This window comes from Lichenostomus cassidix, chromosome 2, assembly GCF_008360975.1.
Source record: "Lichenostomus cassidix isolate B80296 chromosome 2, HeHo_3.0, whole genome shotgun sequence".
In the NCBI taxonomy this organism is placed as follows: Eukaryota; Metazoa; Chordata; class Aves; order Passeriformes; family Meliphagidae; genus Lichenostomus; species Lichenostomus cassidix.
Window position 1 is genome coordinate 81,199,787 of NC_139482.1, and position 23,337 is coordinate 81,223,123.

General features: G+C 39.0%; 1 protein-coding gene across 1 annotated transcript in view; it reads right to left on the reverse strand.

Moving 5' to 3' along the window:
* Positions 1 to 7,245: 7,245 nt before the first annotated feature.
* Positions 7,246 to 23,337, reverse strand: part of ADCY2 (adenylate cyclase 2) — a 202,186-nt gene continuing 186,094 nt past the window's right edge. The window contains exons 20-25 of the mRNA XM_085052161.1: positions 20,799 to 20,957; positions 16,256 to 16,402; positions 15,017 to 15,124; positions 12,845 to 12,959; positions 8,554 to 8,678; positions 7,246 to 8,034 (exon numbers count right to left, since the gene is read on the reverse strand). Of these exons, the coding sequence (XP_084908287.1) occupies positions 7,882 to 8,034; positions 8,554 to 8,678; positions 12,845 to 12,959; positions 15,017 to 15,124; positions 16,256 to 16,402; positions 20,799 to 20,957 (807 nt within the window). The 3' untranslated portion in view covers positions 7,246 to 7,881. The remainder of the gene's footprint in view (positions 8,035 to 8,553; positions 8,679 to 12,844; positions 12,960 to 15,016; positions 15,125 to 16,255; positions 16,403 to 20,798; positions 20,958 to 23,337) is intronic.

The window sequence follows — 23,337 nt, forward strand, 5'->3', positions numbered from 1 at the left end:
CTAATCCCCAAACTCACTTGTAAGTGGTTGAGTAAAATCACACCGTAGCGAGGAATTGCCACCAAAATAAGGATCCAGTGCCTTGAGGCGCTTGGGCTTCTCTCTGGACAGCAGCTCACCTACTCGGGCACAGGTTTTCACGTGCTTGTTGCACTCTGTCAGGCTGGTGTTGTGACCATTTCCCTGGGGAGCTGTTCCAGTGCCCAGCCACCCTCTGGGTGAAGAACCTTTTTCTAATATCGAACCTAAACCTGTGCTGACTCAGCTTCAGGCCATTCCCTCAAGTCCTGTCACTGCTCAGCACAGAGAAGAGATCAGTGCCTGCCCTTCCTCTTCCCCTCTCAAGGAAGTTGTAGACTGTGATGAGATTTCCCCTCAGTCTCCTCCAGCTGAACAGACCAAGTGACCTCAGCTGCTCCTCATATGGCTTCACCTCAAGGCCCTGCACTATCGTTATTGCTCTTCTCTGGACACTCTCTAAAAGCTTCATGTATTTTTTAAATTGTGGCACCCAAAGCACTCAAGGTGAGGTTGCCCCAGTGCAGAGCAGAGCAGGACAATCCCCTCCCTTGCCCATCTGGCCATGCTGTGCCTGATGCCCCCAGGACAGGGTTGTCCCTCCTGGCTGCCAGGGCACTGCTGACTCATGTTCAACTTGCCATTGACCAGGACCCCCAGGACCCCTTTCCATGGCACTGCTTTCCAGCATCTCATTCCCCAGTCTGGCTGTACATCCAGGGTTGCCCCATCCCAGATGCAGAATCCAGCATGGTATGCTCAGCCATTTCAGGCAATGCAGTTGGAAAATTCTCTCACACACTTGTGTTGGGAACACTGAAAATAAGTGTCTCCTGGATGTAAATCTCAGACTGACTGTAAAACTGCACTGCCCTAGTAGCACCTGGCTCCTAATTTTGATATTCACCCCATGATTATCCTGGTTTAATACATATATGTAACTATGCCCATACTGCTTCTTACTCTGGTCCTTGGGGATCTGTAAGTGGCTTGGTTTAGTTTACCTTTGTTTTCTGTAACCACAGTTGTAGAAGTATTGTCCTGTAGGCACAGCATTATTATTATTATTGCTACCACTGTAGTTTGGTAAGCACTTTCACAATAGCACTCTCCCAGGCATCTTGAATTCTGCCGAACATCCAAAATTTATTTAAAATCCCACAACATTCAGAGTACCAGAAATCTTCACAACTCAATTGTTTCAGGCATCTTGGAGCCAGGCAATAATTCAGGCATACAAAAGTCTCATCCCTTTTATGTAGCTGCCACTCGCCCATCACTAATCCACTGAATAACACAGATTCTTGCTTCTTTGCGAGTCGAGCATGGAGGCTTTATAATCTGCAGACGGGTGTGGGTGGCTTTTTTAATCATTTGTGACAATTTCCATCTGCTTATCTAATAATGTCCCTCTACCAATTAAGATCCTCTTCTTTCTGTAGCAGGCGCCAAATTAGCAGAGTGTAAGCGAGCAGCGGAATTGAAAACCCAACAGCTGCCTTACATCAGCTTCCTACGCAGAGACCTGCTTGCCACTGTGCAAGTGCTTTTCTGTAGCTTAGTCCGAGCACAGAGAGATAGTGAGCCCATTTATAAAAAGCAGCTCAGCTGAAACTGCAGCTATAAATAGAGCCACAAGAAACTGTTTGCCAGAGATATCAACTGAGCTAGGCAAGAGCTCTGAAGTCAGATCTGAGAGATTTCTCTCCAGTTTTCTTTCTGCTGGTCTCATGTAGCTCATTTTGATTAACATTAAATTGATGGCATTAAATTGAATTGCAGCATCTGGATGCAACACAGATTGTTACAAATTTTGCTGGATGCTTGTTGGGGGATTTTCCCTAACTCCTTGCATTTGAAAAAATTAAAAACTATGCTTTTCACTTAATTTTTCCTTCCCAATGAAGGTATAAATCCTTTTAGAATTATTTGAAACTTACAAAGGCTTTTCTTCCTGGTCACCTTTTGCAGACTCCCCAGAAGCAGGATATGAATGCCCAGGGGGATTTGTTCCAGTTGCAACCAGACTTTATCAATATGCCACTGTTAAGTGTCATAAAATAGCATGGAAGGTCAGTCTGTTTCCTTAGTAACTTCAATATAAACATGTAAACACCAGAGCAATTTAGGCTGTATGTTGAAAACTGTGCATTCAAATACAGCTGAACTGAGAGACCAAAGTGTTAAAAGTTGCTTTGAATTTGGTGTCTTAACGATGAGACATTCAATTCCCTGCCTTTTAAGAGAGCAGTTATACTCTGTTCCCTGTTCCCTGCTAAGATGTTGGAGTTTTGAACATGTTGGTACATACTTTTACAGGCATTAAGTGTCTCAAAGGCAGGGTCACTGTTCTGAAAAGTCAAACTGGCTTGTGAAATAACTCTGAAAAAACTTCCTAAAAGGAATATGAAGTAAATAGTAACTGAGGCAGGGAGAGGGGACACAAAAGAGACAATGATTACAGGGGAAGGCAGACGGGATGGACACAAGAGGACAGATGACATATAACTGGACAGGTCATTGATAATGGAAAAAACAGTAGCTGTTTTCTTCCTACAAGCTGAGGTACCTGTTTCAAACTCATGTCACTTAGAGCTGAGACAACTTGCCTGCTGTCAAATTAAGGCTTAGCAAGCCCTCTCCTGTCCTAGCTTTTTTACCTCAACATGTATCAGATTGCCATATGGTCCTTACCTTCAGCTGAGCCATGAAGAAGAGGCAGTCTTTGCCAAATATGTTCCATTCAATGGCCCTTGAAAGAGACTGAAACAAAAATTGCTCCAAAACTCTCTCCTGTCTGCTGCCATAGCTTTGGGACAATCCATTTGTTTCACAGAAGTGCTTGTTTCTTGTAGATCCTAATTACTGACAGCCCACCTAAACCAGGAAGGCTCTTCAGAAGCATTGCATCCCTCCTACAGGAGACAATCTGCCATGAACCACTCCCATGTGAATCCTTCTCTCAGTCTGAAGTTCTTCATTAACTGCTTCAGCATGGGTCCCTTTCATGGGGTTCAGTCCTTCTGGCACAGGCTGCTCCAGTGCGCGTTTCCCATGGGATCACAAGTCCTGTCAGCAAACCTACCCCAGCACTGACTTCTCTTTCTATGGCCCCACAGGTCCTGTCAGGAGCCTTCTCCAGCACAGGTCTCCCATGGGGTCACAGCCTGCTCCAGTGTGGGGTTGTCTGTGGGCTGCAGGTGGATGTCTGCTCCACCATGGACCTCCAGGGACTGCAGAGACACAGCTGCCTGACCATGGTCTGCAGGGGAATCTGCTCTGCCACCTGGAACATCTCTTCCTCATCCTTCCTCACTGATCCTAGTGTTTCCAGAGATGTTTCCTCTCTTTGGCTGCTGTTTCTGCTTCATTTTTTGTCTCTTCTTAAATATGTCATCCTAGAGGTGTTGATGGGCTTTGGCCACCAGTGGGTCTGTCTTGAAGCTGCCTGGCGTTGGCTTTGTTGGCCATGGGGAAAGTTTCTGGCAGCTTCTCATGGAGGCCACCCCTGTGTAGCCCTGTCCCCCTCTCCTCACTGCCAAAACCTTGCCACACAACCCAGTATAGCTGACTGGTATCTGCTCCAATTCAGATCAATGTTCTGTTCAATATCTTTCTTGGTAAGTAGAGTAATACACAATTTTATACATGAGGTGACATAACTGATAAAAATTGCTATTTGTAGCACTTTTTTTGGAATCAAACATGAAAAATTCTAGTCCAGGAATGTCAACCTTTCAAACTACTGTACATGCATTTTTTTCCTGTCAAAACTGAGATTTTCATGAAGAGCATCTCAATGCCTCCAAATAGATTTGAAAAATACTCCATCCAAAAAATTTCAAACAAATCTTGGCAGAATCTTTGTTTTAAGCAGGGCATCCTTCAGCATAAAGGGGTTCATATCTTCACAGTTGCAAACATTAATAAAATGCCCTTATCTTGCATTTTGAAATATCAAAAATTTAATTGATCTAATTCCTGCCTCTAAATTTGAAAATGCTTAAAGTTAATATGTAGCAAGTATGTTGAGTTATATACCACTTTTGACAAATCCACACAAATCTGAATTACTTCAAAGAACAAAAAATGATCTCTTAATTATGTATTTTATTTAAGGCACATATATCTCATTCTACATTTATATCCTCCTCAGAATCACTCTGCTAATTTAGACAAGAAATGAAGAATAAAACTAAGAATCCACAGACTTAAAACTGTCTGGTGTTCACCTGTAAAAAGTCTTGAAGGGTACGATCTACACCTGGTGATGGAGAATCTGCTATCTGAAAATGAAAAATTAATGTACGTTCATACATAACCACAGTAAGAAGGAAAACTATGTATCAAAGTACAAGATAATAATATATTTTAACAGTAAATCTCCTGCTATATGAAGCCTCTTGACAACACACCTTATTATTTGTCCCAATACGAGGTTTTAAAAACAAAACAGGACAGACTTGCAACAGCTCTTCCCTTACATTGCTTTAGAAACAAACAGACTGAACTACCTGTGTCTGAGTGGGAAAAGGGAAGGTTTGTAAATACTTTAAAAAATGGAGGAAGCATATAGGAATATAAAAAAATGAAAAATGCTTTTCACGTAGCATAAATAAGACACTGATGTCTCTCTTTAGAAACAGCATCTAAATAGCATTAATTTACAGGTAATCCAAACTATTTCCATAGTTTATAAAAATATCTGCAAGTCTAATCTTTCTTTCTGTCCTTTGGTAGAACTCCATAAATTGGAGCAAAGCATGCACTTTGGAAAAGAATTCCAGCAGGCTTCCCATGTGTTCCCATTTGAATTTCTTTTTCCCAGACCACAGTGAATCACTCTTACATTGATCTTTTGGCTGCTGCCTCACAGTGTGAAATGCATTTGCATTGTACTTTTGGAAGTCCCACTCTGTGGTTCACTAACGAGCTGTGAACTACGTCACCGACATGGAAGTTGTAGAATTTGATGAATCTTACTGTGATGTGGAATATATGGAATGTCAACTCCTGATTTACATCATTATCATAAAGTTTTTAGGTTACGGGCTGATAGATGATGATGTTATATCCAGTTACTGAGGCAAAAATTGCTGCAGGAGGAGGAAAAAACTTCTTTTCATAAGTGAATTTAGACAGAGGAAAAATAAGCCAGTATAAACAGTAGATGTAAAATGCATTGGAAGACAAGAGGTATTTATTAAATACAAATAGCTTCTCAGCACTAGAAAGATAGTAATACTCAGCAACTGAAGGCTAGAGAGCAGATGATATGCACCTTTTTTTGTCTGGGCAAATATATCTTTTGCCCGTTTTCTTGTTCTTTAGCAGGATTTGGCCGCAAGAATCTAAATGCAATTACAGAATGAGTGAAGAACACCGGTGAAATATGAGTGCTCTGAACATGGGCATTTTCAACATGCTCTTGGAGGGCACATATACACCTTTCTTTATATTTCATTGGACTAGTCAGCTCCCCACCATTCAGTTTTAACATTTCATAGCTTACAGAAATAATATTGTTTAACTTTTATAAAAATCACAGAAACAAGGCTATGGAGTTAGATGCAAGGTTTGTTAATGATGTGCAAGAATACAAATGAAAGCAAAATCCTGAATGCACAGGTTATACCTGAAAGCTGCACATATATGAGACAATATAATAGAAACAACTTTATGTGAGGGGTTTCATCCACAGTAAGAAATTATTGCATTGACCTGTGGTAATACCACAATGATTTTAAAGGCCCAGAGTACATTCAAGGTCCAAGAAGGAGATCAGTAATTTCTTTAAGTGTTCGTAGGACAAATTTATAGTAAGTAGTGAGGAGGGATTTGGAAGTCTTAGTGACATAGCTAAGTGACAGCTACGCAATCACTGGGACATTGATTTTGTGGCCATGTGAGCCATTTGGAAAGTCTTTCATTCCACTGGAGAACATTTATCTTAACTTACTAATTAGAAGGAAGAAATCATAAAGACGACAAAAAATTTTTCATGAGATTTTATTAGACTGAGCACCTTGAATCTTGAAAATTACTGTTTAAAAGTTGCCAGTGCTGGATGAAAAGTTAGGTGTGTCACGTTGAACATAAGGGAAGTAACTTACACTTTGCTTTTAGACTAACCTAAGGGGATCAAAATTCAGACTGTCTGTTTTACAACAAATTAGGCACTTTGAAATCCGCTGTCATTCCAATTCACTAGTAGGCAGATGACTGCTGTGAGTAAACTGTGCCACATTCAGTGAGACTGTGGACTGATGCCATGTATTTGTGACCCACAGTTTTGAGAACTTCTGAAAGGGTACCGGTATTATACAAATGTATATGTATTTTTCATGAATGAGCAATCTGAATACTTTATACATTTCAATAACACGCCAGAGGTAACAGTGAGTAAGTTGACTTCCATATTCATATGGTATCAGTCCAAAAAAATCTTGTAACTATATGCTATTTTGTAAATAGCATTATTTTCTTGTTACAATTTTATGACAAAAAAATTGATTACAACAAAGCAGAACTTAATTGTTACTATCTGTGTTTCAGAGAAGCATAGATAGTACAATTACCTACTTTTACTGTCTATCACCTGGCTCATCTATGAAACTCTGCAAGTGTGATACTGTTTAATTCAAAGGGATTTAAATGAATGTCAAATATCCACAAAATACCATTTAGCTCATACTCATGTCCTAATGAGTATAAATGAGATTAATATTTTAAATGTTAAATGAAATTATTACTTTAATTATATGACAAAATCCATCACTGTAAAGGTTAATTGAAAGGCATGCAAGGGCAAAAGAGGTTGTCAAAGTGTGAAACTGAACTTTTTCTTCTCTTTCACCACTTCTTCTAGTTATTGTTTAAGCACTGTGGTCCAGTTGTTAAGTAGCAGCACTGCAACTGTTTTCAATATCTCCCACTCTGCTTGTGTTTATGGATTTGAGGTCAGTCTTTTGTATCATCTAGGGAGTAAATGACTGCAAAGTGCCTAGGATGCTACCCATGACTGAAGACAGTAGAGGTGATTTAGTTCCTGAAAGGCAATAGCAAGTCTAGCAGATATTATTGACCAAAGCTATTGAGATAGCTGGCCACAGCCTGCCTCAACATCTAACTGCTGAATAAAAAGCAGAGGCAGCAGCAGAAAGCACGCAGCTTTAGAGTGACAGAAGCCAAGGAAGGAAGCAAAACTAAGAGACAGCAACAGTAAGACAAAGTACATATAAACTTTTAATGAATTAACCTTACAAAAGACAATAGCTTCAAAACATTTGACACGTTTGTACAAAACTATTCCAGCATTGTTAGTTCTCTCTTCAGAAAGAATGCCAGCAAGCCACCCAACGTGTCCCTGGCTATGAGATGCAACTGGTGATCACATCCAAATCATGTGTGGACAGAGTAAACTTATTTACAATACTGTATACTTTAATACCAGATTAGTGGATGCTATTGGGGAGCGACTGTATTTTCCAGAAAACACCATGCATCAGAAAATAGTATGCACCCCTAGCTTTATTGCCTTTTTTCCCCGCCTTTGTCACTAACACCTCTCTTTAGTCCTTTCAGGATGTGTTACCTCCATTTGATTCCTATTCCTTCTTTTCTTGTCCTTGAATAACAGTGCAAGTAGCAGTACAATCTTCCAGTCCTATAGCATACATCACAACTGTCCTTGAACATAAAAATATCAAGGTGCAAAATGATGGCTCATGGGACTATTCTGCAGCCATATTAAAATAAGTGCCACATACCAGAAAATAGCACGCATGTTAAGGGCCAAAATGTAGTTAAAAAGTGCGTGATACTTTCCTGAAAATATGGTACTGATGACTTGTACAAGCATCTTCAAGATGCCACGTTCCCTTGTGAAAGGGATCTTGTCATTTCTGTATGTACAAAGTATGTCTTCAATTCTCCTTTTCCTTTTACATTTATTATTCCTCTGCAGGTGCTCATGTACCCCAGTGTTTGCAGGACATTGTTTGTCTCCTCTGTGACCTGCAACAATAAGTAATACAGCCAGTGTTGATAAAGCAAAGCAGGATGTTTTTCCAGAGTATGAAGATAACATAATGTTCTGTTCAGTTATAAGGGGTTTGCTATTATGCTCATAAGGCCTTTAAGGGTCTCAAGTGAGGTTTGAACCCCTGAGCTTTCAAGCAGTCTGTTGCTGGAAGCCCATTCTAATCACTTACATGAAGTATCAAATTTAGTGTAACCACTTTGTACTTAGGGTTGTCAACAGAGAGCTTGGAAATAGATAAATGAAACTAGGGACAACACTCTTCTTCACATAGCACTTTTCTCAACTTCAGGAGTTTATTTTCACTTCAGTAGGCTCATGCCTTCCCATCTTTCTACAAATATTAAGGCTGTGTAAATGAAATGATGGTAAGATGTTAGCATCACCTTTCAGTGCTGCTGTTGCCAGTTTCTCAAATAACTTGTCAGTGAACCAAACTTCAGGCCATTCTGCCATTTTAAGTGAAAGCCTACTAGCACAAAACCAAGACTTACCTGTATTTTATCTAAGACACCAGTACTGTCCATCCTGCTGGCCACATTTACTGTATTGCCCCATATATCATATTGTGGTTTTTGAGCTCCAATTACTCCAGCTATTACAGGTCCATGGTTTATACCTGCAAAACATCAGAACTTAACATTAGGAATACGGATAAAGGCAACAAAGCTGGTGAAGGGCCTGGAACACAGGCCCCATGAGGAGCCTCTGAGGGAGCTGGGGTTGTTTGGCCTCGAGAAAAGGAGGCTCAGGGGAAACCTTATTTCTCTCTACAACTGCCTGAAAGAAGGTTCTAGCCAAGTGGGGACTGGTCTCTTCTCCCAGGCAAGCAGTGACAGGATAAGATGACAGTCTCAAGCTGTGTCAGGGGAGATTCAGGTTGAGCATTAGGAGAAACTGTTTCTCATTAAGGGTGACTAGACATTGGAATGGATTGCCCAGGGAGGTGGTGGAGTCACTGTCCCTGAGGTGTTTAAAGAAAGACTGGATGTGGCATTTGGTGCCATGGTCTAGCTGATATGGGGGTGTTCAGTCATAGGTCAGACTCCATGATCTCACAGGTCTTTTCCAGCTTTAACTGATTCTGTGATTCTGTGAAGATCCACCAAACAAGGACTCACAGTGCATCTGGCATATAGCAAGTCACTGAATGAAGCACTTGGCCCACGCTGATTAATGAGTGTGGCAACAGTCATTTACCATTATTTTATCAACAATTTATGGCAGGAGAATATTAGTTATAAAAATGCCAAAAGTCAGTTCATCTAATTTTAGGTTTACAGCTCCCTCCCATACCGAGTAACATGCTATTTTCAACCACTGGCCTTCTAATAACCTGCTGCTGCCTTTATTATGCAGCATGAGGAACATACTATGGGTGAGCAGCAGCTTCTGGGAAAACACATATACAAGAATATATAGAAATTTCTAATTTCTACTTCTAGTGAAAAGGGCCTCTCCTCTCTGCAGAAGTTGATGGCCCAGTCAAGTTACTTTTATAGCATTCTTTGCTTCTAAAATGCAGAATAAACTAAAGCGAATGAGCTGAAAGGATTGGAAGCCTTGTTGTGAAGGCTGGATTGACCACAGAATGGTCATAAAGAATTGCAATATAAATAAATGTATCCGAATAATTTGATTAAGCACAGAGTAGAAGAATATAGTAGAACAATATAGTCCTCCTCATTAGACTCTGGGCATTTTTCATCTAGTGGTCAGTTTGTAACCTATGTTATGCCTGTAAAGGGAGTGAGCTGCACTCTGCTAGTAGGGAGAGAAACCAGGTGGTAAAATCCAAAGTACTACTGTTAGCCAGCATCAAATGTACTATAATTTTAACTGTACATACCAATGAGCAGGAAAGCCATGTTAGACCTAGTGAGAAATAAACCCTGAACAAGTGAGTTGTTTGGATTTCTAAAATTATCTCAATAGATCATAACTAATTACTGCTAATTCCTTGACAGAAACCATCATGAGGGATATATCCATGCAGCAAAATGAAAGTGTGACTGTAGGACAGAGAGGGATCTCAGAGCTGGCTCATCCAGTATGTAACATGGCAGCACAGGCTAGCAACCACACTATCAGCCCACTTGGAAACCCTGGAAAACGTGACTGTAGAAGTTAAATTGGGAAAATATGCAAACACTAAAAGATAACAAATAGAACCTGATATATATTTGTCTAACTGCTTGGGATTAAATGTACAAAGGGACTCATTTGGGCCTTGCAACACTTTGCATTAACAATTGAGCCATGGATGGGTTTTTCCACTTCATGACATACAACTTGCAGAAAGCACTAGGGAACTAGGAGTGGAATCCACAAAAGCCATCTGCTGGGTAGCCCAATCTGGCTAGCAGGGAATATTGAAGAGACGTGTATGGCTATGCTTCAGAAACTGGGGCACTGCAGAGGGACTTTCCTACAAAATACAATGGGCAGGAAGGGACTTTTATTTTTTACCTCCTTCCTGAACCACCGCTGCTAATGATTTGATTAATATCTCAGGGGCTCAAGAGTTGCCTTCAGATCCCTCTTCCTTCGGGGAAACTTCTACCAGTATCTCTTAGGAATGTGTTCTGGCCACCCAAGCATTGTAGCATTGTGGGATATCCTGTTCTATGTCATTCCTGCTGGTGTGGGTCTTTTTGGCATGACGTACATGAATGTTTATTGGGGCAAGGCTGGAAAGTACTACTCTCACTACAGGTGAATGCTAGCAGAGGGTGGTATCATCTGTCTCTTTCTCTCATATCCAAAGCAGTATTTATCATTCCATGAAATGCAATAGTGTTTAGCAGGAATGACAGAGAATATCTCATTCTGAAGTATCCTACAGCCTGGGCTCATAGCCTAGCTTCATCCAAAACCAGGAACCAAATTAAATCACCTACAACACAGACAGACATTCTAACTATGAAGTTATATAGAAAACAACACAGCAGCCTCTCTTCTGAAAGAAAGCAATAGCTGTGCAAAACCTGCTGCAAAAGCTCATATATGAGCTGGTCTCATAAATCAAGCACCTCAACTTGCAGACGGGGAGGAATGCCTAAAATGTTATCTAGGTGCTCCCCTCCCTTGCCTAACAAGATCAATGTAGTGTGTGCCTCCTAAGTCTCACTAGCATTTTGGGCACTCACAGAAAATTATGAAAGCTAAGACCTCTAATGAGTTGCAAAAATTTCAGACTTAGATGCTGGCCAAGGGAGGCTTTTACAAAGAGCAGTTTGGGTACACGTCCTTACAGTGGAGACTAAGTCAGAAGTAGTTGTTAAAATGTTTCTGTGCCTATAATTAGTATGGAAATCAGATAGTTTCATCATCAGGTGGTGGGAAGTGGAGAAGAAGTGAATATAAAGATCCTAGTGGTGCCTGTGTTGGATTAAGGCAGCACAAGCACCACTTTGGGGCCTGTGTTCCTTTTTAGAGTTAAAACATTTTTCATTTCATGAAACAAAGGAGTCGGAGTTCTTTGGAATCTTTAGCAGGAACTGTAAAAATCCGAAGTATGTGTTTTGCTTTGGTGTGGTTTTCCCCTTAGAAAGCTTGTTTCATGATCCCCACTTGAAAGGACTCAGTGCTGCTTTAAGCAGTTTGCAGACGTAGCCCCAGCACCCAGCAGCCCTCTGTCTGTACTGAAGCTGCTGATATAAATGTGTTTGCTAGTATGTGCCATGTCAGCTATGGCAAGAACCATCAAGTTCTGTAACACTCTGAGAAGGAAGCATACTTCTGATTTGCTTTGTCATTTTTAGCTCTAGCAGGGAATACAAAACATACTGGCAAAGGAGTGCCCTAAGAAGCCCTTATTTCAAGTCAGAAGACAGCAAGTTTTTCCAGTGGGTGGCACTGTGAAATAGACTTGAGAGGAGCAGCCGAAAGGAAAAGCAAGCACCACAGCAAGAAAAAGACAAGACAGGAGAATAACTGTTGGAAATCAAATACTTCTGACACGTTTACAGAAATTATGGGTTTTCAATATTTGTTTACTGTTTTCATTTCACACTTTCCACGTTACATATTGCATTGTGAAACTGCTGTGTACTGCTATCAAGAAATAAACATTTTGGAACATATGGTTCTTGACCAGCTCTGAATTAATTTATTTCTTCATTCTTTCTACTACTAACTGCAGCTGTCTATTTCTTTTTAAGAATATAATGATGCACAAGTGGAAGCAATTAGAAAATTAAACATAAGGGATACCTCTTTCCGAGATAAGTAAGTAGTCATCTTTGCTCTTATCTGAATAACAGAGGACAAATACTCTCCCTTGTCTAACACTGTGAAGGGAAGAGTGCTTTTTTGTGTGTTTGCTTGATTTAAGTATACATAAAATATTTCAAACTCCAGCCTCTCTGGCCCCTTATAGCTCTTGTCCTCTGAAAAACCATTTATATAGTTTTGCAAAGCTCATTCTAGAGTTTTCTTGTCTATTCTCTTGCTATTTGTAAACTAAAAAAATATATATATATCTTACAACCTCTAAAATAATTTTTACAGAGTTACCACAGAACCATTCAGAGCCATGTAAACACTTTTTTTCAACCATTCTTTACGTAGGAATACTGCCCTTTTCTGAGTCTTGCCTTGAAACACTCAGGAGCTGAGGTAGATGAGCAATACCATGTAGGCTCCTTTCAAACAGGGTAAAAATGGTGCTGTTTACTATCGTGGCCCTTTTGGTCAGTACTATTGTTATTTAATCAGCTGGTACTTCATGCTGAATTCTCCCCCTTGTCCATGACATTCTCATAAGAATCCTGTGATACTCACCTACTCGTAACTTGAAGTCATTGAATGAATGCTTGTTTATGACATCCAGTTTTGCCACCAAGGCAAATGCGAACTCCACCATGGTTCCTATGTGCATATACTGTCTTTCAGGTTCCTGAATTCAGAAAACAAACAGTGTAAAATCGTTCTCGTGAGCCTTGGCTGCTGTGAGAATACAACCAAAATACTCTGAACCCTTGAAAGTACCTCACCCCTTAGGGATGTCCCAGTGTCAGCAGGCAGATGCAGGAGAGTAATGTAGAAGGTGGTACCCTGTCCAGCATCAGTTAGATCAAACAATGGCCGAGAGACAGGATGCATTTTACTTGTGCACAACCAGGCAGTCTAGAGGTGATAGATCCATACCATGCTGAATTTAATGTTTTGATTGTCAAGTGACTGATTAGCTGCTATCTAATCCCACAGGCACACAATACCCTGTGTCTGTCTAGGACTTGTTAATTCATTTTCTCTAAGTGTCTGCTTCTATTCTATTCCCTTTCATAATAAATAATGCTTGTGGACAGCCCCACAGAGATTCCTCCCTCTTGCTATTGCACAGCTCAGCACCCTTATAAAAATGCTTAAAATCCAGTGAAATTCAGAACTTTAAGAATTGCTCCACTGATCTCATCTGGCAGATAAGCAAGTACCTCTGGAAACATTTAACAGACCTGAAAATGACTAAAATACAAGAGGAAGAGGGCAACTCCGCTCTGCCCCCTTATTAACTAGCTCAGAGCTTATACCATATATAAAGGCTAAAGTCTTAATCTCTCCTCATACATAACAAAGTAACCTGATTTCTAAGTACTCTTTTGAGTCCTTTCAGGCTGATGAGAAAATTGATTTTGGTCTCCCACAGCCCAAGGTAAGATCCTGACAAGTGAATGATTTCCTAAGAGATGGACTCATTGATCTTTATGAGAAAGGACTGAATCTTCTCCATTTCTTGACATAAAGTGACAGAGGAGATGGACAGATGACAACTTCAGAGATGATTCATAGAGTGCATGCATCAGCCTAGGGTGGGACAGTAGTGGTGCTTGCTGGAGCAGCTGTTTAGATGAATGAAGCCTGTTTCATTTGGAGTTCACTCCTAGCTAAAACAGATGGTTTCCTGTTCAGCTGATATAGTCAGACCCCTTCCTTAGGCACTTAGTCTTCCTTGGATACTTGTTTTAAGCTGGGGGTGGTTCCCAGCAGTATGTCTAGCAGTCACTCACTGCCACACCAGGTACTGCAGGATCTGTGCATCTTTGGGAATCTGGAAGGAAGGCTGCTGAGTTCTGGCGGATTTCTTTTGAGAATGTGAACTAAATAACCAACGGAATGCTAAACTGTGGATCTCCTGATGGTGGAAATAACTCAAATGATAAATTTCTTCTTCTGCATACACTAGATTTAGTTGTGATTGAGAGCTCTCTATGTCTTCCTGTCTTCAGTCTGCAGTTCTGCATTTTCTTCATCCTCTTCACCTCCCCATATTAAACGTCAGAGCTAATTTAAAATAATCCTTTGTCCTCAGGATCCTTAGGGTCTATAGTTCATGTGATAATTGCTTCTGTTTAGAAGGAACATGAGTTTAGGAAGAGCACATTAATCCTTAGCAGAGACTCTGTTGATTCTGAATTGCTGTCTCTCTGTCACTAACCTGTAGTATTCTAAAGATCATGGCAAAAGCAAGGTTTTTGAATAAGTTATGAATTGTTTCTCTGAACTTAATTTCCACTGACTGCAGTTCCTAATCCTACCATATTAAGTAAACTAGAAACAAAGGAATACATTCTTGATGCTGACTCTGAGGGTTCTATAAGGGTATAGTTAGTAAGGCAAATCAACCCTCCCAGCTTACAATGGAAAACATTAAATCTTGCAGTCTTTTGTACGTTCTGTAACCCCAGCTCTACTGCAGCATATAGGAATAAAATGCTGTACTGTATTTAGAGTAGAAGGTCTGTTTTAGCAAATACGGAGGTGGCATTTTCAAACTGCAATGTGAAGAAAAATTCACAGAGAGTACTAAAGTATACACTTGTCCAGTACAATACAATCTATGCTAATAAGAAAAAAAACTAGGCCACATTATTATACATAACCTGCAGCTTAATGAACAGAATTTTAGCCTTCATTTGAATATGCTTTTTATTCAGCAGGAACATTTTCCTGTACCTGACACTGTTCTTGGTTTGGTGTAGCACTCAATCCTGTTGCTGCCATGTAAGTGCTTCCGATGGTCTTTATCTTTTCAACTCCACTGAACTTTGGCTTTGACAATAACTGCAAAACAAGAACAGTCATTCATTATTCAGATCAGCAGCCTTGTTACTCTAACACCAATCAGAGCATCAAGTCGTAGAACAGTTTCTGTGTAGACCTGAAATGGCTTCACAAACATATACAGGATGAAGGACTTAAAGATGGATAAAACAATGTTTACAGAACTCCAGGGAAAGGGAATTTCTGTCTTCTAAAATACCTTTTTACTGTGTAGGGATCGAATTTATAGTAGTGAGAATAAATTCCACCTTATTGTACATACAGCTTTTAAAAGTCAGTAGACTTTGCACTCATGATATTGGAACTGGATCACCATGCCAGCCAACAGTTAAACTTTAAGCAGCTTTCTGAAAGTAAGCATCTGTTCCATGCCACTGGAATAGTCCATGTCAGTGGGACTAAAATCCAAGGATTTTAGTTCATATCCCAGTTTGTTTTGGAAATTGGACACCCAATGCTCCCCAAATGGGTTTTCTGCTAAAATACCCTCTATAGCCACAGATCCACAAATCCAGACTGAGCTCTCTGACTCATGGCACGATTTTAATACCTTTTACTGGTATCTTCATCACTAGTAACTTCCTAAAAGACAAACACTGTTCTCAGTGAGGCCTTTATAGATGCCTTTTCACAATCCATCTGTAGTCATATTCTCTACTTGTTCCTAACTTCAGAGAATGGAACATTAAAACTTTTACAATCCTTTGATTTGTTCGTGTATCAACTGATCATACACTGAGACCAGTGCAGATCGGGTGTAACACAAAGCTGCATCTCACTTTAGACATTTGTGTTTAGAACCTGTGGTTAATATATGGCATGAAATGTGACTGTGGTTAATACATGGCATGTAATGTGACTTCCTCATGAGCTGCAGCTAAAGGGCAATCCTACACATAGGATTCTCATTATAGCAAATCAAAAGCAATTGAGTATGATCAGTATCTGATCAGTCAGATAAATTTCTTTTTCCTTTAATACTCTCTGTAAGTATTTTCCATGTGACCAGGCATACAAAAGTTCTTTTCTGGCAGCTCTTCCACTCTCCTCTGCAAGTATGTTTTCTGATTGTTGCATATCATGCGTTAGTAAGACTGAAACCATATGTCAATCACTGCTGTAAGTACATACATCATCAAAGTCCGCAATGATCTCATTTAGCAGCCTGAGACATTCCAACCCTTCCTTATTTACATCAGATTCTGTGTAAAATTCCTTGAAATCCGGAACGGAGGCAAACATGACACAAACACAGTCATATGACTGGTGATACAGATCCTGTCCAAAAGAAAACAGAATAAAGAAAAGAAATCTATCATACCCCGCTGTAAAAAAGTGTCCTTATTAATAACATGCAATGTCCAGGATCTAAAAACCAAGGTGCTGCAGTAGTTGGGATGCCTTAAGATGGTGGTTTGATGTTTTTTGCATTTATTTGCATTTATTAATTTTAAACAATATATAAACCTGTTTGTAAAAGAGACTCAACATATACAGTTAAAAATATTGTCATGATTTTTTTTTTCTTCTTGAACATTAACTCTGTGAAAATGAAATGTTCACTAATTTATTAGATAGGGCCCATCTCTGAGACTTTTTATGAAGAGAATTTAGTCTGGCTTGCATGGCTGAAAATGCATTTTAGAAAACAATATCAAGTTTATTATTAGCTGTTTGTGTTACTGAAATAACTAAAATCTGAACCAAAATCACAAACTTGATGTACTACAAATGCATAATGCAAGATGAACCTGATTGATAGTTCCTAACCTTAAATGACAATATGCCTAATAGGAAAAAATAATTATAATTTCTTTTGCATAATGAGCTGAAGCAAAAAGAAAGAAGTCATGTGAATTGAAACATATTTATGGCAGTCTGCTCTGCTTTCTGTGACTGCTGAAATGAGAGCGTCTCTGCTCCACAGAAAGATTCTAGTGCTAAAAAGGACCACCTCCCACTACCCCCTTCAGTTTTCTCTTCACTGCCCTTGAACATTAGACTATCTCTTCTTTCAGGACAAATTCATATCCCCAAACAAAGAGAGAAAGAAAGAAAATTTACTAAACTAATACTAAGAAAAGCAATAGTATCTATACACAGAGGTAGACACAGCAGTAAAAAAGGCTGTTATCTACTTTAATGTAAAACTACCTTCAAGTTGTTATTTGAGTAAAAAGGGATTTCAATACTCAGGTGAAAAGGATTTGTTCTGTGAGTTCAAGAAGCATAAGATATTACTTCCCTTTTTACTTAGTGAAGCTTGGGTTTTGCAATTTGATTGTCAGTGTGTCCTTTTGGAAGAATGTGTTGTGCCTGTACACAGATGGGCACAGACAGAGTGGATCTTTACTGCTGATGCATAATTAAAAAATAACAGAACTATGGGAAAACTGCTGACTGCCTCATTCAGCACAGGTGTGAGGGAAGTTTCTGAGCAAACATGAAAATAATGATGGACAGGGAGAAACACGAGCAGCTGGAGGAGATAAATTATTTATTAATGGATTTTTGTGCTCCTGTATTTTCTAAGGATTCCATAACCATAGCATTGCTGAAGCTCCACCACAGTTGTGTGCAGTAGGGATGGAATATACTGTGATTCACAGCTCAAGCTGTTATTCTGTTAATGCACTGTGATTAAATCCAGATTTCTCAGACTCTACTGTGGGAAACCCAAGGGTGAAGCCAGTAAGGAAACCTGGTCTGACTGTGAGTGTATGGTGTGTGGGAAGTCAAGTGGGGCACCTGTTTGCTCTCTGGAGCTGCCCACTGTGAAGGGGATTCGGTCCCAGCTCAGGTGGTGCAGATGTGACCTCCAGAGTGGCTCCTGGATGGTTAGATGTGAATATTTCATTAACAAGGTACAGCAATTACATTCTGTGGTTAACTCAGCATTACTTCTATTTCCTCAAGTCGCCTTCCCTGTAACTTCATTTCCATTTTGAAAATAGCAACCCATTCCTCCTCCTTCCCATCTAACACTAGGGCAATATCCATCCCCAGTAATGCTCAATAACATTGAACGTGGAAACAACAACAAACGGCACTATTTATAACCAAATGAGTAGTAATTGTGACTATCACAATAAATTTCAGAGAATTTTAAGGAGTCATGCCTAGCTAATTTATTTTGATCTTAATAATAAAACAGGATGTTACAATTGAGTGAGTTGATTTTCTTGAGAGTTCTTCTCTTGAAACAGTACTCTCCAAAATGTTTCTCAGAAAATTAAATGCAATACCATTCTAGGAAAGAACAGCTTTTCTTCTTTTAACAAAAATAAAATCATCCTATGCTTTCCATTCAATCCTTTTTCCTCTTAATTAACATCTGAAATTCTGCAAGTATATTCCTTTTACTGTCCCCTCATCTCCAGTGCCTGAAGATGTTCTTGGGATAGAGAAAGCAAACGGGTCCATTTCTGTCTCTTGGAAGGGTATGGTGCTCAGCTTTTCTGAGCTCTAAGAATTGTTGCTATAAGTAGGGTGCTAGCTCCATCCTGTAGCTAATGAAACAGGATTCCTCCTGCTCAGGAATGGGCTTGCTAGTTAGCTTGCAGCACAAAAGCTCCCAATCACTTTTTACTAATAGGGAATCTGAATGGTATCAGAATTAAGGAGAAAGCTGCACAAGACAGGTGCAGATATATTTACTCCTGGCCCTGTTTCCTGCTTTTCATTTTACATCTGACCCTGGCTTTCTCTCAATTGGAAAGTAACCTGTCTTGTATCCAGCATGCAGACTATGAGCAGAATCCCAGCTCCGGAGGCTCTGGTAAAAGCAAACAAACCTTTATTATTTGCTCTGAAGGAACTCTGCTTTTTTGCGTAGTAGCATTAGTCACTGTATTTCCTGTTATAAGATACTTTTGTTGGTCATCTGAAACTACAGTCCCATTGCTCCCAGTTAGCATTCATCCACTCACATTGTCCCTTTTCATATATTCTGCCTGTTTTTCAGCAGCATGCTTTGTTTTTCCTTTTCTCCATACAGCTGCATGCATAAAATACTAAGCAAAGTAGTATTTTGAAACAGAGTATTAATCCATTAGTTTAATCTTAATCTCAGAATCTGTTTTAAACAGGAAAGAATATATGTAAAACTATACTAACTTGAATGTTTACAACTAAGGAAAATGTGGACAAATTTCAGTGTGGCATCTGTTGACTTCCATATCCACACAGAGAAAACAAAAGCCTGATCTGGCCTAACATCTTTAGGTGTATATACATACACACATAGAGAATGTTCTACATTCAACACAACCTAGCTGACAATGAAACAAATTTGAAGACATCACACATATTCCTGAATACTTTCAGGGATTTGAAGGGGCCTTCCTTTGAGAGCTGTGTTTAAAGAAACAAAATAAGGAACAACTTGAGGGGTTTTTTTTTTAATGGATACCATTAAAATCATGTCAAATCATTTTTACTTCAGCTGACACGATGAGTTGGAGAGATCAGAACATTACAATTTCTGTTCTTAAATTAACTCATTCCAACCTAAGAATCTTGAGGAGTGACAAGACAAATCCACTTGCCAACACAAAGGTAACCAGATGGTGTTGCTCTGCTGGGTAGCTGAGGTGGAGTAGCACATAATCAAGCAAGCAATCTCCTGATGGTTTGCTGTGTTTAATGCCTTAAACTGAGAACTGGAGCTGAGTCAACTTGGCTTCCAGCCAAAATCTTCACTGCGTTCAAAGGAACCCCACAGCAATTTTCATTTGACGTTAGCTACCAAATGAATATTTGCAAGGAATACTGAAATATTGATATGAAGTACTGATTAGTATTGCTTAATGCAAACCACAGTGAAAGGGAAGACATTGTCCTTTTTGACTCAGGAGATCAAAAATTAATCCCTAAATCTGCCCTGTGTGCTCTTCTTTTGTCAGTTTTGGAACATTTACTTGGCCTGCACAAGTAATTCAAACTCTTACATTTAAGATGTCTACAGCTGTTACTCTCTCAAAATGGGTTTTTTTGGTTTGGTTTTTTGTTTGTTTGGTTGGTTTTTTGGGTTTTTTTGTCGTGGTTTTTTGTGGTGGGGTTTTTATTGTGTGTTTTTTTGGTTGGTTGGTTTTTTTTTATTACTGTAAAGGAATATTAGGAGCAGATCTAATTTCCAGCGAAGTAAAGATGGATCTTCTGGGTGATTTTTCTGGTGCTTGAATTAGGTCTGTAAGCAGTGAGTAAACAGGTAATTCAGTGTTCAGAACATCTTTCCAGAATTAAGATAGCCACTGGTTCAGGGAAAAGGTTAATTTTCACTCCAATAAACAAGTTCTCTAGTGAAAAGAAGAAAATTCAGAACCTGGTTGCAACTCCACTCTGATCATGGAGCAAAAAGTGTCTGAATGCATGAGATTTAAAATTAAACCAATACTGATTCAACCATTTTGCTCTGCCTCCTCCTCATCTTTTTTTTTAACCTTCCTTCAATAGGCAAAGTGCATTTCCACTTAGGAAAATTCCACCTTTTTATTTCAAGGTATTAAGGTCCATTCAGTGCTCTAAAGCAAACCTTACAGGAAGAAAGTGGGAATGAAAGTGACTGTAAATCTGTATTTTCACTGTAAGGACCTACTGTTCATAACAGCATTAAGTGGTATTTCCAGGATACATTGCTTTCTTACAGAGCAGAGGATATACAGAGACAGCTGACCTCATTCTTCAGGTTTCTTGCCAAGAAGTGTTCAGCTACGTGGGCTGGAAGCACATTCTCCAGAAGCACCCGATTTAAGTTCTCCATGGTTTCAATCTCCTCCCGCTCTTTTTTGAACTTGTTCTTCCACAGGAAGTCTAACCTACAGTAATATTCATTCTGTTACAAGAGGACACAGAAGTAAAGAAACAATAGGCATCTTGTCCTGCTGGAGTACAGGTTTAAGAGACAAAATAAGCACAGTACACAACCCCTACAATGCTATTATTTGGCTACTCAAGTGTAATTCCAGATCCCACAGAAGTCAACCCCCAAGCATATGTGACATACATTTTACCAAATTCAACAAAAAGGCCCAGGAGAAAATAAGAAAAGTTGCAAGGTGCCTTAAACAATGGAAAATTTATCTACTGTCAGACTTTAGTAGAAATTCATTCCAGAAATCAAACACAGTAACAGAAACAATTTATAGTTTTGCAACTTTATATGATTTTGTAAGTGTAGTATTTCCCTTAAAATAATGGGCATTTCAGGAAGACCCTAATGTTTACCAACTTGAACTTACATCATGCAACCAGCCTGGCAAAAAGAAAACAGCCTATTAATATACATTCAGTTTATCAAATCATGATTAGACTATCAAAAATGGCCCAGTCAGTTGGGCCAGCCCAGCTGAATTTTGGTTTTGTTAGTTGTTTTTTTTTTGGTTGGTTGGTTGCTCTTACACTCCTTCCTGTAATACTTTATCCTGCTTTTCTTTCTGTCCCAGAGTTTTCATAAGAGCTTTCTAGCAACTGCAACAACATCTGGAACTATATGAAAATGTGTAACTTTCTAGGAGTACCAGTATGTTTTCTGATCAAATTTCATTAGAAAGGTGGTGAAAGATTAATAAAACTGCATTTTTGTGGAGCTCTCTCCACATCCTTTCTATATTGTCAATGTTTTGTCATAAATTCTATAGTATTATTTCTACAGTAAAGGCTCCTCTGGCCTATCTCATTTGAGCTGATAAAAATCAAGAGCTATTTCAATGCAGTCTAATGGTTCAACACTATCAGGCAATCTCAATGAAGACTATGTTATTAACCAGGAGAATACGATTATGATGGCAATCTTATTATAGAAAAACCTAAAAATGCTAGCTAGTGTTATTAGCAGCCAGTAAGGATTCACATTAAAAATGAGAGTAAATCCTTCTGACTGGACAGTGGCTGTCACAGCTCAGAATGATTCATAGACATTCCATTGAGATCACAGCCAAAGATAAGAGTAGAAAGTTGAAATTAGATGGTATTAAAACGATTTGGCAAGCTTTTAAAAGGCAATGAAAGTAAAAACTGGTGAAGCAAAAAATGTATCTGCCAAATAATTGTAGGATGAAAAAACAGTAAGAGGAAAATGATTCCTCCACTTAAACGTACAGAGAGAAATACACTCAGGTTTCCTTTGAATTGGTTGGTAAGAGCCAGGTACTATTTAGATATTTAATTAAAAACCTGAAAGAGAACATCCGTAACATGAAATCCTTGTTAACAGACTCTCTTTGTGCTGATAGCAGTACTACTAAAGACAGAATGCAGACCTCAAGTGTACTGCAAAAGAAATATTCTGGCTCTTCTGACTGAAAGGTGACATTCTTCTGAAGGTAAAAGGGGTCTTGACATCTTAGACTAGATCATGCTGCATCCCAGAAATCTGAACTTTGAATGTCAAATAAACAAACAAGCTGGATATTTTAAATAATGATATGTTACTAAAGAATATTTGCAAATTATAAGCAAATGAAGAGTGGGCAGAGACTTAAATACTTGAACAGACAATCATGAAGGTACAGAGAACCTAAGAACAGATTTCTGCAGGACCTCAGAAATTGGAATTTTATTGTTGCCCTGTCATTGGGCCTGTATGAAATGGCAGTTATCATTCCTATAAAGTTTGAGGTCATGAACAGAATAGGGTTTTTTTCAGAACTGTCCACTTGATTCAAAACACATGCAGTCACTTTTTTAGAATGTCTTTTTTATACATATGTTAGATATTTATACATCCAAGAACTTGGATGTATAAATATAAATACACATACATGGTAAATTCAAATACCATCAACTGTATTCATGCAGAAAAGATCCAATAAAACCCTGGGATGTCAAAAGTATTGGCATAAATTGACAAAAGTAAAGTGGATGCCTGCTGAAATTAGATATCCATACATTGTACCAGCTTTGTGTTGAAAAGAAAAGGTGGTAGCTAAGTGAAGTTTTCAAAATTACGTTTCTTCTTTTAAAGGGAATATCAAACTGATAATTTATTTACTTCTTTACTATTTACTGAATTAAATTTTGGCTGCTACAAAAAAGGGCAAAGAGAACTCAGAGATCAGAAAAAATAAATCACAATGTATTCTACAATTTGCCTTGAAATTAGAAAAGTCAGTATATCATATTTCAAAATCCATATCAGACTTTTTTTTTTTTAAGCACTAGCTTATTCACTGCACTAGCTTATTCACTTACTTTGAATTGGTAATGGGTGGGTG